The 20,937-nt window shown below is 36.7% G+C and overlaps 1 protein-coding gene across 1 annotated transcript in view; it reads left to right on the plus strand.

The window, feature by feature from the left end:
* Window positions 1-17,993, plus strand: part of BMT2 (base methyltransferase of 25S rRNA 2 homolog) — a 29,509-nt gene extending 11,516 nt beyond the window's left edge. Inside the window, exons 2-5 of the mRNA XM_059473233.1 lie at window positions 801-942; window positions 8,993-9,166; window positions 12,545-12,659; window positions 15,897-17,993. Of these exons, the coding sequence (XP_059329216.1) occupies window positions 801-942; window positions 8,993-9,166; window positions 12,545-12,659; window positions 15,897-16,526 (1,061 nt within the window). The 3' untranslated portion in view covers window positions 16,527-17,993. The remainder of the gene's footprint in view (window positions 1-800; window positions 943-8,992; window positions 9,167-12,544; window positions 12,660-15,896) is intronic.
* The last annotated feature ends 2,944 nt before the right edge of the window (window positions 17,994-20,937 follow it).

Genomic DNA, 20,937 nt, shown 5'->3' on the forward strand with positions numbered 1-20,937 from the left:
TTCTTTGGGCAGAAATATCCTTTCAGTAAGGTACACCAAGGGTTTGCATGCTGTATAGGAAATGGGGCTAGCCATGACTAGCGTTTATCTTGGGTTTTTTTAGCAGTGCATTATGTAAAGCAGGCTAGGAGAAGTGGATGCTTTAATAGCAAACAAGGAAAAACATAATGTGTAATTACTCTGAAGAGCCAGAGCTTAACCTGCGAGACTTCTTTTCAGTGAGGTGAGGAGCATGGAAATAGATCTGTCCCGAGAGATCAGCAAAGGAATTTGTCTGAGATTTCCTGATCATAGTTGATTTGATTCTTCAGTACTAGATGCTAATTTACTGGGCCTGGCTGGATTAGACAGCAATCAATGAGAGTTTGAATTTCTTTTTCAGTATACCCAAAGAAATCTATACTGTGGGTTTAACTTTCATGGCTTTTTCATGTAATGTCACCTACAGAACTTGCCATGGATGTGAATGCTAACAGAAACTTTTAAATCTTTCATTTCTAAAATTTTGTCGTGTTAAATGCTCATGCACAGAAACCTGAAAGCAAAACTTCCCAGGGACCTTAATGTCACAAACCAATGTACTGATATTTCTAGTTTCTCAAGTACCTGACAGCCCCTTCCTGCCCCAAAACTTGGAATTTTGTGTTTATGACTACAGAAAGGAGAATTTGTTTTTGTTATGTGCAGGTAAAGTAAGCTCTTGGTGCATTATGTAGGTTTAAACTGGACGGGGATTTTGCCATGGAGATAATGAGAGACTTTGTATCTGATGTGCAATTTTTTTATTTTGTTTTGTTTAGTGGGAGACTTTGATAAGATCTGGCGTGAGCACTGTGAGGATGAGGAAACGCTGTGTGAATATGCTGTGGCAATGAAAAACCTTGCAGATAATCACTGGGCAAAAACTTGTGAAGGGGAAGGCCGAATTGAATGGTGTTGCAGGTAAATAATGTATTTGAAACATGCAATTGCACACTTTTACTTGCAATTATTTATAATGCAAAGCTTAATTGTTTTTTACTTTTTGCCAATATTTAGCATTTGTCCTATAGCATATTAATAATTTATTGCTTTCTTAAAGAAATACCTTCTTAGTATTCCAGCTTACTAAGGAAATAGCTTTTTAAGTGTTTTGTTATTAGGTGATCCTGTTTTGAAGTATTTTCAGCAAACTATTTTTTCTCAAATACTGAAGCTGTTTGCAGATAAATCTATGAAGTAATTTTCCATGCTTCTGAACCTAAGCTGAATAAATGCAATGAGTGTAAGTGAAGTTTAATTTTCAGGGGTTTGGTTTGTTTTGTACATATAATAGTGTTTCATCTCTACATGCAGATCTCTGGTGCTTAATTTTCAGTTCTTAATCTCCTGTGACAGATTTTAACCCCTGTGAATATTGTTTTAAATGTGTTTGAAACTCTAAAATTCCTATTAGTCATAAACATCCAGTTTTTGTTGGGCTATCTGAATTGTCAAGTCATTAAATGAGGCACTAAACTATTTCAGTCCCTGAGGAAAATAAAAAGTAAAAAGAGGAGAGATGTTGGTCATTCAGAATTCCTGCATACAGTTGGCGTCCAAGACATACCACAGTATCTGTACAGCAGAATAAAACAAAATGCTGCTGAGATTTAAATGGGAAGAGAATGTATCAATGGTCTTGCCATTGGGAAGGGAATGACTTCAGAAAACCAGAAAGTAATCTTGTGTGCCAGTCTGTAGCTCCTGCAGGTGAGTGTTGCAAAGTGCTGAGCAAAGAGCAGTAGATGTGGTATTGCTAAATTTAAATTCTCTTGAGCCCATAAAACAAAAAAGAGAGGAGGGAATTGACTGTGAGACTGTTGATCTTGGTGGCAGCTTAAGCTCTTCTGTGGCTTCTGGAGATGGAGCAAGCTGAGGTTTTCTCCCTGTGATAGACTGGTAAATATTTGAAAACTATTCCTTTACTTACCAATGTTTTATTCTTTAGCTTAGAAAAAGAAGCCATAGCTAAGTGTTTCTTTCTAGACACCTTTGTGGATTGCTTTGTGTATCTGTATCCCAATTACATGAGAGGTGTCTCAGTTATAAAGAACTAAGCCCAAAAATGGACTGAGGGTTTCAATGGCTTTGCAGGGATAAATCAAATAGATTTTATTGAGATTGTAGTAGACTCTCATTTATGCTATTGACTTTGTTTGGTGGGGGTTTGATATTTTGTTGGTTTTGGGTCGTTTGGCTTTTTTTGTTTTGTTCTTTTGTTTGTGTGCTTGTATGGTTTTTTTGTAATTGGTATGGCGCTGACTTTTGCTCCTTTGTGATCCCCTGCTGCCTATTTCTGTGTTCCAGGCTTCCTGAGTTGCTAGTTGTTTACTTGTATTTGTGCTATTCTTTACTTCTGTGGAAATGCTGGTACTTATATTTCTCTTTACTACATTACACTCCCTTGAATGATATTGAATTCTAATAGTGCAATTTCTTGCAGCATCTTCCTCCCACCCTGCCCTGATTTGGCATCACTCTCAGATCATTTATGAGGAACTGAAACTGACCCACAGTTCAGGTTATCTGTAAAAAAATTAGTTGTACTGGACCCAGGGCATATTCCATTGAACATTGCTTGGTATTTTCTTACAATTTGATTGTCAGCTAATATTTGAAACATTTTAAATAGAGCTGTGTGTTACTTTTATTTCAGCTAAGCAGTAAGCATATAGCTTGTGGCAAGTTTGTCCATTATCCTGTAGGACAGGATAATGTTTCTTGTGGACAGTGATGACTTATATATAGAAGGTTTTGGGGCTCCCACTTGGTTTGTGTTATAGATCACTTACAGAGTAAACATTGAAGTAAATGTCCAATTTGGGCTTTGCAGCCTGAGCTCATATTAAGAAGAAAATCCACCCACTAAGAGATGCTAAGATGCTTTGTCTTGGTATAAAGCTTGAGATAAAGCACGTAGCTTTTCAGTTTGCAAACTCAAGGGATTGGGAGTCTTTACATTAGTAGAAAAAGAGAGAGTTCTTTTAACTTCTCAGATTATACAGAGGTCTGGATTGCTAAATACCAGAATATATCAGATTGACTTTGTGTTCTGCAATTTTTTGTTCCTTCTGACGGGGCCAAGATGTGTGCCACACAGGTGGCAGGTCCCATTGCTGTTACTCCGCCTTGTGCCCGGGTGCAGAATTGCATGCAAGAGAACTTGGCCTGAGACTTAGGTGAAAGCTTTTGCTCAATGCTTATTACTATGTTACCATGACAGCAGGAAGGTAGCTGTTTCATATTAGATGAATTTTAATTTGTGAGTGGAATGCTGAAAATAGATTGGAAGCACCCGTGTATGTCTCCTGAAGAAAGAAGAGACTGCGTTTTGTTTTAACTTGAAGGACGATCTTTTCAGTGATCTGAAACGGAGAAGTGTTTTTTCCACTAGTTAAAAGGAAAAAAAAGTACAAAAGACTTTGAGTTTTTGTTCTTTCCTTCATTTTCCTTGTATTCTCCTAGGAACTGATAAAATAAATCAGATAGCATAGAATAATCACTAGAGAAGCTATGCATGCTTCTCAGGATCAAGAATAACAATTTTGTTTTTCTTTCAAAAGCCTTTTTGTTAAAGACACTGGGAAAAAATCTGATATTAACTCTTAAACCGGATGACATAAAACTTACTGTTTTACTTCTTCATTAGTGTTGATTTAAAGAACATGTATCCAGACTCCAGAAACTGTAAAAAATGGAAAGCAGTACCTGATAGACTGTGCTGGTGGCCATATGCTGAGTTGTATAGAGCCAATTTTGTTTATTGTTTCAGGAACACATTACAGAACTTTTAAGTGGGGAGAGGGATGGGGGAAGAGGGGTTAAAACTTTATCTGCTTTCAGATCCACATTTGTGATCCCCTGAGTGGTGGTGTAAAAAGCCTGGGCAACACTCAGCTGTTTCTTCCTTCCTTCCTTTATATACATTTAGAAAATTGAAAGCGAGTAGCAAGTGATATTTGCAAATTAACACTTCTGGTTCTCTTTCATTTACACTACAACACAAAACTTAAAACATATTAGGGTAATGTTTACTCTGAATAATTGTTGTAACTCTTTGATTTTTGCTGGCATACATAGGCTGGTGAACCTTTGTACACACAATGAATGCCAGCCTGTTCTGGTTCTAGTTAGAACAGAGTAAGCCAGACCAGCAGGTTTGCTTCTTTCTGTTGCTTTTGCCTCAGTGTTAAGACTTGTGTTGACTTGACTGGTTTTTTTAAAGAGAAAAAAATAAAATCTTCTAATTATCATGACAAAACACTATCTAGACCTGCACTTTTTTAAAAAGTCTTTTGACTGTTTAATGAGTAAAGAAATACAGTTCTGATGAAATTAATGACAGGTGAGTACAGAACTGTTGGGAAACATTTGCCAAGAATAGATGTGAGAAGCTTATCTTAAAAATGTGATTTACTGAGAAGGATTCTGTCAGAGTGTGTTTCTGTATCCATAACTAATTAATACTTTTATTAGCAGTCTGCTAGAGTAAAGTGTATTTATTAAATTTGGAAATGAGACCAAAGAGAGAGGAACTGTCACTCTGAGAGCAGAATTAAAATCATTGCAGTTATAAACTATACTGGACATTATCTACTATATTAAATATCAGCTCTACAAATAAAGGCCAGGGAATAATTGATTGTGTCAATCTTTCAAAAAACTATTTGGATTCTGAGTATGAAGTGGTCATGGGATGCTTTTGCAGTAGAGGCAAATATCATACTTAAGTGTGTTAATGAGATTGTCCACAAGATATGTAAAGTACTACTCTGACTTAATTTAGCATTGCTCTTAGCCAAAATACCACCTTGGCCACTGCATTTAAAAAATAACAAACAGCAGCTCAACTCCAAGAAAGATAAAGAAATTATCAAAAGCCTTCTATTTTTTCCACAAAAGCCTTGGTGTTCTTTTCTAGAAACTGGAGCTGTCTGGTCAAAAGAAGAGAAGGCCAAGTAATCTGTTAGAGGATCTTTGAGAATAACAGATCTCTGCTAGAACTGGAAAGCTGATCCTGTTTAATAGGAAGATTAAATGAAGGAGTGTTTGCAAGTCCCTTCCACAGTGTTTTGCAGGTTTTTTTGATGATTGCAATTAGTTGAGCAATTCACTGCAAGGAGAATGGAACTGAGGAAGGTGGAAGAACCAGCAGGAGGGGAACCATTTTAAATGGGACAGGACAATGTTCAATGTTCACATTTATATGACAGTCTTAACTTTTTGCTGTTAAACACATTGTTTGCTAATGATAGTAAATTGTGAGGAGCTGTTAACTCCCTTGAATGCAGATAGGCTCTCCAGAGAAACCTCAACAAATTAGAGGGCTGGGCAATCACAAACTGTATGAATTTTAACAAACACAAGTGCCAGATTCTGCACCTGGGATGGGGCAACCCTGGATGTAAGGATGGACTGGGGAATGGCATCCTGGAAAGCAGCACCGTAATGGGAGCTGGGGCTCCTGGTCGATGGCCAGTTGAATGTTTGATTAACAAATCATATGTATCATATTGGCTTTTTCTGATTTTTGTGTCCAACCCAAATGGCAGACAGCGGGGGAGTCAACTGGAACTGGTTATTTATCATTTGATATTTGAAATACGGAAAATTAGTTTCACTGAGGAAATACAAAGATTTTATTTTTTTATTTCTTTTTTAAAGCAAAGACATTAACTTCACACTTCATCCAGAAACCTAATGTGTCACTCATCTAGGAAACTGAAACCGTTTAGACCTGAAATATTTATTTTGCAGTTTGTGTGAACTGTAGCAAGTGTCAGCTCAGATAGCATTTACATTGCACAATTCTTCACAAGCAGTTGTGTTAATTGTAGAGCTAATATTGTGTAATCACAGACTGAATGTTTGTCAGTTAAAAATGGAGCTGTGTCAGATTTTAGAATTATAGATTCCTTCATTTTTGCTTTGTAGATAATTGAGATGCTCTGTTTCTTACTTGAGACAGTTGTTAAATGTAGAGTCTTTTATAACTGCAGACTCAAAACCAGGGTGATCAGTGATGGCTTTAATGGCTGTGAAGTTCAACATCTGGCTGCATCAGCACATTACCTTGGGGTAAACTACAGAGTGCATTATTTCTGCTAGCTGCCAGTGCAGTGAGTGCCCATGTGCTTGCTGCTACCCCACAGGAAGTGTGAAGGTCACTTCTACAGGAGGAGTACATAGGCAACTCCTCTGAGAGCTCAGGAGCCAAAAGGGCAACAACATGTGGTAATCGTGCCAGAATGACTGTGACATCAGAAAAGTGTAAAGGGAGGATAACCCTCAGTGGCTATGAAGTGCAGTGTGATCTGAGGTTTTTTTTGGGATTTGGTGGATTTGGCTGGGGTTCCTTGGTACCCTGTGGTACTGCACCAGTATGCAGACCCTGGGATCTGAATGTGAAGAATGGTATCCATTCTTGGGCCTTCCTGTGGCATTGGCCAGTTGTCCACCAGGGAAAATGAAAAAGTAGGAGATGCTTCTCTTTGTTGTTAACTTGGTAGTGTCTTATGTGCAAATGAGGAAGGTCTGTTATGAAACATACAGAATCATGAGAACTCAGTTGACATGGTTAGAGGTAGAAAGATGGATGAAACACTCATTTGCATCAGTACCAAGAATGAGGAAGAAATGGCTTCTCAGTGACAAGATGAATTGGCACTTTACAAGTAGGTGGTTCTCCCGTGCTCATTAAGTGTTAAGCTGGGTAGCATACCAGATTCTAGGGAATTAAAAGGTTGATAACATGAATAGTTGAGAAGAAAAAGAAAACATTCCTCCAAGCTTGAGAATTCTCTCATGTCTTGCATGTCGGTGCAACACTACTTAAACTGCTGTTGATTCTGGATGTTTTAAGATGCATAATGAGAAAAAAAGACTTAGAATAAAAATAGAGACTACAGGGTGCTAACAAAGTGGTGCAGTAGCTGATAAATGGACAAAATTTTTTTTCTTTTCAAGCTTCATTTCTTGGACTAATTGATACACAGAACTAAATAGTTCTAAATTGATCATGTGCTTATAAATAAATAATACAATGTGTAAAATACACTTTAATTAGTATACCAGCAGTAATGCAAGTGTTTTTTTCTGGTGTTCTCATTTGTTTATTGATCTCCTTAAAATCTTTTTCCTGCTAAGTGACTGGCTTGTTATACTTAGTTTTAGAGTTGTTGTCTTTCCATATGTGCAGCCTCTAATGGGTGAAGTTGCTATAATTTTGCAGTCTGTATGTCTGGTAGTATTGCAACCTAGACTGAAGCATCTGTCTTATGAGGAAAGGCTGAGGGATTTGGGCCAGTTCAATCTCAAGAAGAGACAATGGAGAGGGGACCTCATCAGTGTCTATCAATATCTGAAGGGAGGGTGGATCCAGGCTCTGCTTGGTCATGCCAGCCAGTGGGACAAAAGGCAACAGGCAGAAACTAATACACAGAAGTTCTACCTGAAACAGAGGAAGAAGTTCTTTGTTCTGCAGGTGACTGAGCACTGGAACAAACTGCACAGAAAGGTAGAATCTTCCTCACTGAAAATATTCCAGAACCCTGTGGATGCAATCCTGTGCCATGTGCTCTGGGATGACACTAATTGAGCAGGAAGCTTGGATCAGATGACCCTCTGAGGTCCCTTCTAACCTGACCCATTCTGTGATTACACAGAATTTCTGACTCAAGGCACTTCTTTCCTACCTATCTTGGGGTAAAGTTATTTCTAACTGTGCCTGTTTGTGTATGTTTCCATCTAAGAAACTCAGTGCCACTCCAATGACTTTTTTTTTTGTTGTCCTTCACATCTTATGTGATGAAGAGACTGGGTATATTTGATGCCTAAAATATCACCAAACCTTAGATTAGCCGTGTGTATTCCAAGTCTTTGTCACTATTTGTGATTTAAATGCACCATTTTACCAATGTGTCCATCCTTAAATCTTTGATGTGGAGTGTCATTATCTTGTTCCTGCTTTGTATAAGATATTATTAAACTACACTTGAATTTACTTTTTGTGGAATGTTCCTTCAAACTTCTGCAGTTTTGGTAGAGGAAAATGGTGTGAATTTCAAGAAAGCACCATAAAAATGAGTTGTTCACAAAAGATTATTCAAACAAGGGTTATTTCTGTTGAAATTTTCTTGCAAATACTTGGATGGCAGATTTAATTTATCTGAATTGTGCAGGGTGAATCCGGCTTTTTAATTTCACAGCAACAATTTTTTCCAGTTATATTTTGTGGATGAAATTCAGTTTTTCTTAAACACAGTGCTTGCTTCTCATACACTAATGCTGACTACTGATTGAAGAATACAAGTGCTGTTTAACTTCTTTTGTAACATTAATTTCTTTAAACTGGCTAATATTTCTGTTCAAGTATGATTAATTATTTTGTTCTAGTTCCTCTAAGAAAAATAAGTAAATATGGGGAAAAACTGAAAGCTAAAATAAGTCTTTGACAGGAATACAGCTGCTGTCTGTTATTTAAAAAATGTCCAGTCAAACTCAATTAAAATGAAAATGTAAGTTTGGGCATAAATCTGGATTAGGTTTCTTTTCCCCTAGTTTATGTGCCAGCAAGAAACACATTTCAAAACCTTGTGTTGACAGGGAGCTAGTTCATAACTCTTTGCACTGTACTGGAGAACTGAGCTGAAGTTTACCTTCTGGTGATGTTCTGACAAGAATTCTGCTGTCTTACTCTAAATGTCTATCCAGATTAAAAAAACCTTAAATGTATACTCAGCTGTGACTTATGACATAATTTGGGGGGAAAAACCCACCAACCCACCACTCATACTGTTGGATGTATCACATCTTTTTTTAAAGTTGATTTACCAAATTTGAAATAAAACTTAGATTTGTTTAAAAGTTGACAGCACTTGATCTCTTAACCCTCTGGTATGTCTCTTAGCTGTAATAGTGACTAACAAGAGCATTCAGTTTTCCTGGGGAATTTTTCTTTTTGTCTTTTCAGTGTATGCCGAGAATATTTTCAGAATGGTGGAAAAAGAAAAGCACTTGAGAAAGATGAAAAAAGAGCACTTCTTGCTTCTAAAACCACTCCAGCTTTAAATGTTCCTCAGACTCCCAAGATTGAAGATCCTTTGCCAAACTTTGGCTTGACAAATCATGAAGCTGTGACAGAAGAGTAAGTTTTACATGTTTTGACTTTTTTTCCCCTTTTTTGAGTGTTAAAACTTACCCTGATGTCCTTTACCCAGAACATGTTCGATCAGTCTGATTTATTTTTAATAGCTAAGAAAGGCAATTTTCATGTGAATATATACATTTCAAGAGCTGTTTATGTTGTAGTATATTTTGGTGAATGCCATAAAAAATTGCTTGAGAATGACAACTTAGTCATCTTCATTTTAGTGCTAAAGCAATTTCACTTTAGTATGTCATTGGTGTGCAGTGCAATTTATATTAAACCTTGAGGTGAAATAAGGGAGATGTTAATTAAGTTAGAATCTAATGGCTGTTCAGCACTGTTGAAAAGTCAATTGCTTATGTAAGTACTAAGTGCCAAATGTAAATATCAGAGTACTTAAAACTTTCTCTTCATAAATAATTGCAGAGAAACTCTTGATTCCAATTACACACTTCAAAAGCAATTTGGAATTACAACCCTTAACTTTTAATGTACTAGCTTCCTGATGACTGGCTCTGCAGAACTTGTAGTATCCTTGAGGTATTTTCCAAACAACAGTTTTAATTTTGTTTGTGACCTTCACTCAAGCAAGAATTTTATTTTTGGTATCCAAGACCAACTTTATTATTTCTGAAGTCCCACCCTCCATTTTTTTTCCTAAATAATGTGTCATGTTTGTGACTATTCATGTGTGATGGAAAAAAAATCATATTTTGCAAGTACAGTGAAATAATGAATGCATAAGCATAGAATCTATAAAAGTTATACTTATTGTTTCATATTCTTTATAGTTTAGTTCTTAGAACTTCCTCCAGTAGTGTTTTTTCTATTGTGTAAAGAGGTTTTTTCCTTTATTGTAGAATGTCTGCTGTGATCAGCACTTACTTCAAGCTAGGTGTAGGATAAGTTAGGGAAAGAATGACATGTTACTAAATGTTATTAGTAGCTATGTCTGTCCTTAGGAGCTGGTGTCTTCTGTGTCTTTCATGTTTGTTTAAATCAATAGGTTTGATGATCATATTTACTTTAAAGCTCTCTAGCAGTGGGAGGCATTGTCAGGATAAAGCATTGGTTCTCTCTTTGCATCTCTTTGGTCTCTCTTTGATCTCTGTCTCCATACTTTCTGCAGGTAATAGTGGCTGTTGCAGAGCTAACTTCACCTGCTTTCTTGCTACCAGTTGTTTGTAGCCTTCCCTTTTGTTATAATGTGTACAGAAAGAAGTTAATAGACAAGTTTTATAAATTATTTTAAAGTATTTGTTAGTATAGTGAGTGCTGATGATTTTTATTTTCATTCTCAGAAGTTTAAAAATATACACACGTCGTAAGACATACCTGGCAAAGGCAGGTTTTATAATATCTACCTGAGTAAGCTACAAACGGTAGTAAGTTCTTAGTAGCCATATAGACTTTGAACAACAAGGCATAACTGGTCTAAGTTACTGCCCAGAGAAATCAAAATTCCTTTTTTTTTTTTCTTGATGCCTTGCAGAAGAAATTACAGAGTTTATCAGAAAGAAAATGGATTGTGTATTACATAAAACAGAGATCTCTCCTGAAATGCTTTAGCATGGAGCTTCACTGCTCTGTAGTGAAGTCTGAAAGTTGGTACAGGGGATACGGGGAACCCACAGAGTGTTCAAACACTGTCACTCCATTCTGGTCATGTAGCACTACAACAGTGTGGGGTTGTCTATCGGTATGACTAAGCCTGTGACTCTTTGTTTTACTCTGGTAGGTGTGAAGACAATAATTCTGTTCATCCCACATATAATCCTCTCTCAAGTAATTTATAAATATATATAAATAAGGCCGTTTTTGTAAATAGGAAGACAGAATGCATCATAGTGATCTTTTCTCTGTACCATAGGTGAAGTGACTGTCCTGGAAATTAGAGGCTTCTGGGATTTGCTGCTTCATTTCAATCTGTATAAGTATTTCATTGAACACTTTAAAGGGAACATGTTTAGATCTCTAGAGGCTCTCTCTTTTTCATGGGAAGTCCTGTCTGCACCGTAGTATCCAGTTTTCTCTTGTTATGCTTCCTGTGGTCCCATGTGTCCATTGATTTGATCTTACCATATTAGACTCTCATATAGAATGTAAGCATTCATGCAGGCATACATTTTTGTGTTTGAGTGAGGAGGGATCTGCCATTAGTGCCTCCATTTGCTAGACAAGGAAATACACTGGTCTGAGAAACCACAAACTACCCTTATGTGGGAAAAGATCTCTGATTTGACTTCCAGCCATGTTTGTGATTTATGGCTACTAGGATCTGCCTACACAGTGTCCAAATTCCTGTTCCAAGTCTGGAAAAATTGTTGCTTTCATCTTCATTCTGTACACTCAGTACTGATTGACTTAGGAGGCAGCTTGGTAATGTTTGCAGCTTTAGCTTAAAGGTAATTGTTGCACTCTTTGCCTTGGTCATGGTGGTATTTTGAGAGAAGTGTGCCCTGGATATCTTCTGTTCTATGCAAAAGCAAAATGTTTAAATTTGCCATTATTTTGCCAAATGCATCAAGATGTTTTATCTTGCTTTTCCAACATCCTCTCTCTGGTAGGTTACTGGGAATCTAGAAGGAGCCCAGATCTCTTACTGCTGCTGAGGCTTTTCTTTCCTTTCTGCTTTGTTGTTGCTATGAGTATAGCCATGGCTTGGTTTGACTGCATTGGCCCTGCACCTCTGTTTCTGAAAGTTTTTTGCAGTTATCTGTCTCTCCAGGGCTGAGCCTTTCCCAGAAACATGACAAGTTACATTTTGGAGATGCCAGTTGGTTTTGGCTACAGAAACTTGAAGCAAAAAACATTTTATTTTTGAAATGTTATTAGCATTCTCATCTTTGTGAAGTCCCTGTGAAAGCTGTGACTTTGTTTGCCTCTGTTAATGGATTTTGGATATTCCAAGATGTTACAAATCATCATGGAATTTTTTTAGATTGCAGCCCTGTAAATGGTGCTGTTTATGTAGTTGTTGTCTGTTTCCCTTTTCAACTCATGAAACTTTAATTCTGGTGTCCAGTGTGACTTCAAAATCAATAAATACTACAAAGTTAAGTGAGAAACACAAAACATTATGAGAGTCTGTCTAGTAGACACACAATTTGCCATTTTATTTACTTGCTACAAGTGCAAAAGTGCATAGTTTATTGCACCTTCTCTGAACAAAACTCTTCTGCTTGAGGACCACCTGCTTTTATTGATGGATCTTGGTTCTTTAGGTAACTCAGCAATTGAAGTAAGGCATTCACCTCTATCAGTCACTGCTGTGGTGTTCTCTGAGAATCTTTTGTATTAATTGCCTGAAATTGTAACTCAGAATACAGCTTTAAAAGTTACATTTGATAAAACTTAATTCTTGCTGCTTCTTAGGTTCCTTCACTCCCTGGGGAAGATCAGATTACTTGATGTTGGTAGCTGCTTTAATCCATTTCTGAAGTTTGAAGAATTTCTGACAGTTGGCATAGACATTGTTCCAGCTGTTGAGGTATGTAATGTATGCTGTATTTAGTATAAACTTGATCCTCAAATTTGTGGAATGCCTCAAAATAACTGTAAAAGAGTATGTTTAATACTTACACACTTTTTAAATATTTGCTTTAGTAGGAACTAAACACTACATCCTTTTCCATGAACAGGCTCTAAAGCCCTAGTTGTGTTTTCTTTTAAAAATACAATTTTTTCCCAGAACCATGCCTTTATAATGGCATTATTAATCTTTAAAATCTGAAAATTTTAGTAGCCATCTTTTAACGATATTTCAGATGACTCCTTGGATCTCAAAAGGTATAAATAACAATTAAGTAGGCTTGTGCTTAGACAAGAGCTTCTCAGAAGCTGCATTCACTGACAGAAGGAAGTGATCAGTGACTGTATTTGGTGAGATTTTCTGGGGAGATTTAGTATTCAGACGTGCACTATAAGGGAGCATTTATGTTTATTGCTAGAAATATTTTTGAGCTTCCAAAATCCAGAGGACAAATTTATCGGCATATTTGGGGTAAATTACTTCGTTTTCCCTAGGCAGTAAGGTTCTCAAATGCCTGAATTCTGCTGTAATTATATCTTCTTTCTGTCTTTTGCTCTTGACCCAATTTCTGTCAGCACTAATTGCATTTATCAACCATGCAAAAGGATAAAGTGGAATAAATATGTTTAAAAAAGACACAGAAATACATTCCTGAGAAAAAACAGAAAAGCATTTGACTATACACACCTTGACTACTTACAGTTAAAAATCAGGCTCTATTAAAATCTGTGGCTTAAGGTAACCCTCTTTAGAAGTGAAGAGGTGAAAAGAAGTATACAGGTGAAAAAATACAGTTAACTGGAAAGTAATGTTCTCTTATATGCTGCAGTGTGATTTACATGCTAAATGCCTGGTAGTTTGTTGTTGTTACCATATTTAGTCCATTAACACCTCATTTGTATTTATGCATATATGCTGAGAGATACTGAAAGATTCTTTAAAAATTTGAGCCTGATAAATTGCTTTTAAAAGCAATTCAATGTTAGTTCTGTCTAAAACACAAACTTTGAGTAGATTTTGTCTTGCCTAATTTGAAACACAGGCATCATGATTACTTTCCACCACTTTGGAGGCTGTAGGACTGTAAAGGGCTGTTGGGCATGACACAGGAGGTAAAAAAGACACATGCCACTGAAATAGGAGCCTGTGGCATTTAAAATGGTAATGCATGGCAAGTGAATTTCTAGCTATGATACATAGATCCTCAGTGTCTACATCTCAGGTTCTAAGTTCTAATTACAGTCAGTGAAGATCTACTAGAAATAGTCAAACCTAAATATCTGCTGTTCTTTGATGGTGAGGTGAATTGGGTCACTGTGTATTGACTAATTCTCCAGTGACTATAATGGCAGATACCTAACATTATATGAGTTGAACCTAAACATTATTTTTTGAGTATGCCTAGTTAATATTTTTCTGTCTACTAGTCTGTTGTTCTGCTTTCCTAAGAAAGCTACATGTCTTCTCATGAAAATCAATTTAAATGTGCAGTGACCAAAACCTTTATTGGGAAAAGTCCTGAATGCAATTTCTGTGTACTAACCAGTTCTTTAGATTCTCTCCCAGCAGAAGGGAACAGTAAGGTAATTGATTTCTGGTTGTCTGACATGGTTAGTACCACAGCTCCATGGGAGGAGCTCCCAGAGTGCTAATGTACAAGTGGTGACACACATGCTTGCTCTGGGCCTGTCTCAGGCTCACCAACATCTTTGATTATCTTGGATCCTTTGGTTTGCTCAGGGCACCTTGAAGCCTGGCTAGCGAGTGTTCTTGGAGGGACAGGGAGTACAGTGTGAGCAGTCAAATGCATCTGCTAGAATAAGCTTCGTCCTACCTCCAAAACAGAATTAATGAGCCCTGATGTACTGAAGATGACTCCTCTTTGAGCTGCATCAGCACCATAACCTTCTGAATAAATTTATCTCTTAAGGCCAGAAGTTGCCTGGGCTGATTTAAGGGTTTTGGAATAACAACCAGAGGTTAATTATGGTAGTTAATGTAATCTCCTGACTTGAAAAAAATTATTTTGAGAAGTTGTGGTAAAAGCTGAAAAGAAAATAAACTGGTAAAAATTTCTGATTTAGCAGATTTCTTAGGTGAGACCCTAAAGTACCTTTTAAAACAAATTGAAGCACAGAGGCTTCTTACAAAGCCAGTTTCTTAAATAATGTTGATCAGAGGGTTAAATAGTTCTTTCCTTAATAAAAAAATGTCATCCACCTTCATATAAAATGCTTTGGATATAGACTAAGTACCTGAGTAATACTTCAATTAATTTGGAGGAATAAGAAGGATATAATTGTGGAAATACAAGGAAGGGAACTGAAATGTTAGTTACGTAACTAAAGCATAAATGTCTTCAAAAGTTTTAGAATCTCTGTTTCACATACAGAGAATGCAAACTGTTGAATATGGAAATATATTTCCATTGATGGGTTTTGGGTTTTGAGAGAGAGGGAAAATGCTTACCAAGAAAAGATTAATATTTTCTTTAGTTAAGCAGCATGCACTCACTTTCTGGTGTCCTGGGGTAAAGTACACTGAGGGAAACATGCATTATTAGATGGTAGGAGGATAGAAACTGAGACTGGCATGTGCAGCAGATGCTGTCTTGGAGTAAATATAGTCTGAGACAAAAAAAAAAAAAGTAAAAAAGAGGTGGAAGGGTACTGGAGTTAAAAATTAGAATATATATATTGATACTTGAGCGTCCCTTCCAACTCAGAATATTGTGTGAAATATCTGTGCAAATTATCCACATAAGTAGGTTTGTGTTCTTAAATGTCAGTAGATGCACTGATAACTGTTCTTTTAGTGTCTGTGAGGACTTAAACATTAGTTCAAGACTTGTATATCAAAAGTTCAGTAGCAGATTTGTCCTAAGGTGATTACAGATTCCACTTGAAACATACCTTAGTCCTGAAATTGTCTTTAACATTATTTCTGCATTACTAATTTGTGTTTCTCCTCTACTCAGAAATGCAGCCTAAATTGTTTTTTTTCAACTGTATATGTGTGACCATTAACTTTTTAACTCTTTAAGTAAAGTTAGTAAAGTTTACTCTTGAGTAAAGTTAGCGCGTCACTCTGAACAATCAGTTTTAAGGGAATAATTTATTTTTCTGTGGATTTTGGTTGTATTTGCTCTTTAAACTAACCTTGATATTTGGTTTTCTGTTTTTGTCACTCCACCAGAGCGTATACAAATGTGACTTCCTAAATCTTCAAATTCAGCAACCTCTTCAACTGGCACAAGATGCTATAGATGCCTTTCTTAAGCAACTGAAAAATCCCATTGATTCTCTACCTGGAGAACTGTTCCATGTTGTCGTTTTCTCACTCCTTCTTTCTTACTTTCCATCACCCTATCAACGATGGATATGCTGCAAGAAGGCACATGAACTTCTGGTATTAAATGGCTTATTGCTTGTAATAACTCCTGATTCATCTCATCAGAATCGCCGGGCCATGATGATGAAAAGCTGGAAAATTGCCATAGAGTCCTTGGGTTTTAAACGCTTCAAGTATTCCAAGTTTTCTCACATGCACCTGATGGCATTTAGGAAAACTTCCCTGCAAACAACAAGTGACTTAGTTAGCAGGAACTACCCAGGGATGTTGTATATCCCACAGGATTTCAACAGTATAGAGGATGAGGAGTACTCCAGCACTGCCTGCTACGTTCGGTCAGACACAGAGGATGAACAGCTAGCTTACGGTTTTATGGAGCTGCCTGATGCTCCCTATGACTCAGACTCTGGAGAAAGCCAGTCTAGTTCTATTCCTTTCTATGAGCTAGAAGATCCTATATTGCTTCTGAGTTAATGTAGTCGATGAAATGCCCTTTCAGTCAAACTTCTTGCTTAACTAATTTTGCTATACTAACGTGGGCTCAACACAGAAAAAATGGTTTGCATAAAGAAAATGCAAAGGTTTACAGAGTTTGCTATTTTTTTCTACTTTTGAATTTTAAAATTTATTCTTGTATGAAAGTGAAAAAATACAAGTTTTATGCAAATGACTCATGTCATAGCATAAATTGCTGTTACTTTCTTTAGATTTGTATAACTATTTTTTTTTTCCAGAAAGGTACCATTCTTTTCTTTAGTGCTGTGAAGTGTGAATTCTATTTAATTTGTTAAATGTTGTTTCAGTATTTTAACTCAATGTGGTTGAGCTTAAGGCACTGGAGTTGGTGGGCTTCTGAGAAGTATATGTAGGAAGAAATAACTTGCACTTTAATTAAATGTGCAGATAGGTTAAGACACTTGGTTGCAAATGTCCTTTCTTAATTATGGAACAAAACTTTTTTTCTTCCAAAATTTGTTTCACTCTGGTTAAGCCTGGGCTGGAGAAACAATAATGCTTGCACATTTGACTTTGTTTATTGCAGCCCTTGTGACGTGACACCAAAACACTGGAATATATGCATCCATAGTTCTACATACTGTGTAATTTCATTGCATAACTAGCAATTTCTGAAGAGGCTTTTCCCCCAGAGGAGTATGGTACGTCTAGACAATTATGTTTCACTTCAAAGCTGGAATATGTTTTGCAGTTTTATGAGTATACAAGCACTAATGTGTATCAGTATTTGCCCAACTATGGTGTTCTGTATTCTTTTCCAACTGGGTTTTTTGGGGGACAGAGTGGGTTTTGTCTTTTTTTAAAAGTAAATTATTTATGCATTTTAAAAAGAAACAGCTTTTTCATGAACTGTCCTTATTTGTAGACAGGGTCTACAAACTGATTTTGTAAGAAGGAGCATAACTCTACAAGTTTTTCAAGGATACACATATTTGCATAAAGCCATGTAATTCAGACCACACACAAGAATTTAACACATGCTTTTTGTTTGCTTATTAGGACCCAGCTGACTTCTGTTCAGTTCAATAAAAACTCCATAGCTGACTGAAAATTGGTCTGCACTGTAAAGGGATTAAACATCCATTTTTAAATCTATTAAGTTTTTAACTTGTGTAGTGAACCTGTGAGTTTTTGCAGGAAAAATAAATTCTGTTCAGTGGTTAAAAAAGAGGATTCATTATTAGTTTAGCTTAGGTTTTCCTCCATTTAAAAATAATGGCCAGAATTTTCAGATTTGGATGTTAGGCTCTTAAATCTATATGTAAGTGCCTAGTTGTAAATTATTATAACTAGGTGCCAGATCATGATTTATTTTGGACTTCTGAAAATTGGTAAAAAAATACTAATACAGTTTCTCAGGCTATTATGATCTTACAAGATGAAATATCTTCCATTAAACTGCCACCTTGTATTTATAATATGAAAGTTGCTAGATAAATTGAAGTTGTAGTGTGGGGTTTACATTGCTTGCTACAAAAATGAAACTTACTCCTTCCATTGAAGTTTTGCACTGAATGTGTCACAGTTTGTCCTACCTGTTTTTCTTTTATAGTATTTCCTACATAGAGTAATCACATTGGTCCAGCTTACACTCAGTTGTGATCTGGACTGTGGTGCTGTATTCTTTAACATAAGCTTTTTGTCTCTTCTTAACTTTAAAGCATTCCCAAATTCCTAATTCAAATTTATTATTCAATCTGAATGATAGAGTTATACAAACCAAGCAGTTATACTGTGATGTGTAAAAAGAAAAAAAGAATTAAGGTTAGACATACAAGAGTCATGGTTCACTTGTTATTTTTTGTTACAGAGAATACTTCTCTAATGAAGTACACAATGGCTTCAAAATTGGCTTTTAGTATTTTCATTCAAATGTTTGTCATTGAAAGCCTTTCTTCCCAATTAACCACTGGTTCCAGCAGTGCTCATGTTAAAATATTGCTGCTGTAAATTCAGCTCTTTATCGGAGGTTAGTAAGTGCATTCTTCAAAGTATACATAATATTTTAACTGATACTCTGTTAGAAACAGTACACCATCAAACATATGTTGGCATTGATTAGTGTAAATTGGTTTGTGATTCATACACCAAGAAGTGCAATTCAGATGAAGATTTACCCCCCCCAAATAGCTTAAATACTAAGGTTTAAAGTTTAATCCTTTTTGAGAGGTTGGTGACAACATTGTGGTTTAGGGACCTGAGATTGATAACAGCTTGGTTTTCTTGCTGATCATTCTGAATGCCCAAAGTGGGTTTATTGGTTATTTGGTTTTGTGGGTTTGTGGGTTTGTTTTTTTTTTGGGTTTTTTTTTTTTTTTTTGTTTTGTTTTGTTGTTTTTTTTTTTTTTTTGGGTTGGGTTTTTTTGGGGTTTTTTTGGTTTTTTTTTTTGGTTTTTTTGGGGTTTTTTTTGTTTGGTTTGTATTGGTTTTTTTTTTCACAAGGGACAGTAGATGGTGGTGAAGGAGGAAAGTGTGATTTACATAAATACCTACATTTCCCTTAGTAATAAAGTGGTGATATCAGGAGTTGTTGTATATTTGGCTTTGGTGCAAGAATATTATTTCTAGGTTATGAAATATTTGAAAATTATGACTGTGCAAGGTGCTGGAGAAGAAAAAGAAGAAAACATGTGTTGGCATCTCTGTTGTCTTTTATGTCACTACTTTTGTGAACAAAGCACATTTATTAAAAAAAATTTGAAAAATCGAAAACATGTTTTAAAATTCTTGGGGATTCAGCTGTTGTCTTTTTCTCTTTCTGTGCAATCTGTTTATGCTGAAATTCAGTGAAATCGATGCAAAGCTGTTTTCTTTTTCAACTATCACATTTTCAAGGAGATAATTTATAACCCCTAAGGATGTTAAATTTGGTACTTGAGTTTCAGCTTCTACATCTCAGTGGTGGTCTTTGCTTTTCAGAAGGGTTTTTTAAGTTCCTCCAGTTGATTCTGTTACCACGCTGCTTTCCTGCCCACTTAGATGTGACCACTTTCTAAGCACTTCTTCTCATCTACCTCTACATGTTTTTAATTTCTTTTCTATCTCACTGAAATACTTTTACAGCTCCCATTTTATGTTGTCCCTTTAACATCATTATTGTACTTTTCTACATTGTGATTCTGAATACTGGAGGGTGTTGGGAAAAGGATGGCAATGGGAAAAGAAATCCAAAGAACTGAAAATGCAAGGCTCCTGCTCAGATACAAGTTGTAGGAAGACTGGATTTCAGCAGAACTGAAGTGTGTCCCTAGCACTGCACAGCCTACCTGGTACATTCTGATCTCTTAAATGAGAAGGAAGATGACTAAATAGCATTTCACATAGCTCAGTGTTGCTTCCTGCACATCCTTTCTGCCTCATTCTGTTTCAGGAGGACTGCCTGAGTGGCTTTATCAGTGTGATCATTCTAAGGCTTTTTAATCATATCTCCATGTGTCGGCAGCAGGTTTTCTGCTCGTTTTTCCTTCTCTTTCTGTTTCCCTCAATTGTTTTCAACCTGTAGAAGAGCAAGTTGTCTTTTTAGAAAGGGTTCATTTCACCAACTTGCCCAGAAACTTAGTTGGGTTATTTTACCCTCCAAGTAAAACATTCAAAAAGAAGTTTCCATAGTTGCTTGAGGAGTATAACAAGATAATAGTTGTATCAATACAGTACCAATCAATTGTTGTCCATAATGCTGGTGAAGCAGCTGAAGCATGTGACCCTGACTAGGCAACTGAGATTTCAGATCTCAGAAATATTTATTTATTAAAGGAAAACCTCTTAGCTTGTGGATTTTTTTGTTTTGTTGGGTTTTGTTTCTTTGGGGGGTTCATTGGTTTTGTTAGTTGTTTTTAACCCATGTAACTTTTAGGCCTTAGAGCTAGTTTTAGCTAATATTTCAAGAGGTGTAATAATTTGGGGGATGTCTGAGCTTCTTGTGACTCTGAATAATTGAGTCAGGAACGACAGAGGGGCAAGCTTAGATGTTTATGCTTCTTGACTAGGGGCAGAAGGTGCTGTTGGTGATGGAGGATTACAGGAACAAAGGCTTTCTCAGCCCATCTGCAGTTCAGAGAGTGCCTCAGCAGCACTGTCATCCAAGCTCCTGGCGTTTTGCCCCTCCCGGCCAGGCCGTGGGGTTCCTGTGATCCAGAACCTTCCCGCTATGTGCTCACCTGCCTGCGAGAGCCAGTGAAAAATGTGCATTTCCAACACCGAGTGCGGAGCAACGCACTCCGAGGCCGAGGAAGCCGGACCACAGGCTGGGGAGGGCTCAGTCTGCCTTGCAGTCCTGATTTAATCCTGATTTCCCGCTTGCGTGCCTAAGAACCCGAGTTTATGGGTTTGGTTTATGGGTTGCCTGGTTGGGCTTTTCCACAATTCCAAC

The sequence above is a fragment of the Ammospiza nelsoni genome, chromosome 5 (genome assembly GCF_027579445.1).
Source record: "Ammospiza nelsoni isolate bAmmNel1 chromosome 5, bAmmNel1.pri, whole genome shotgun sequence".
Lineage (NCBI taxonomy): Eukaryota > Metazoa > Chordata > Aves > Passeriformes > Passerellidae > Ammospiza > Ammospiza nelsoni.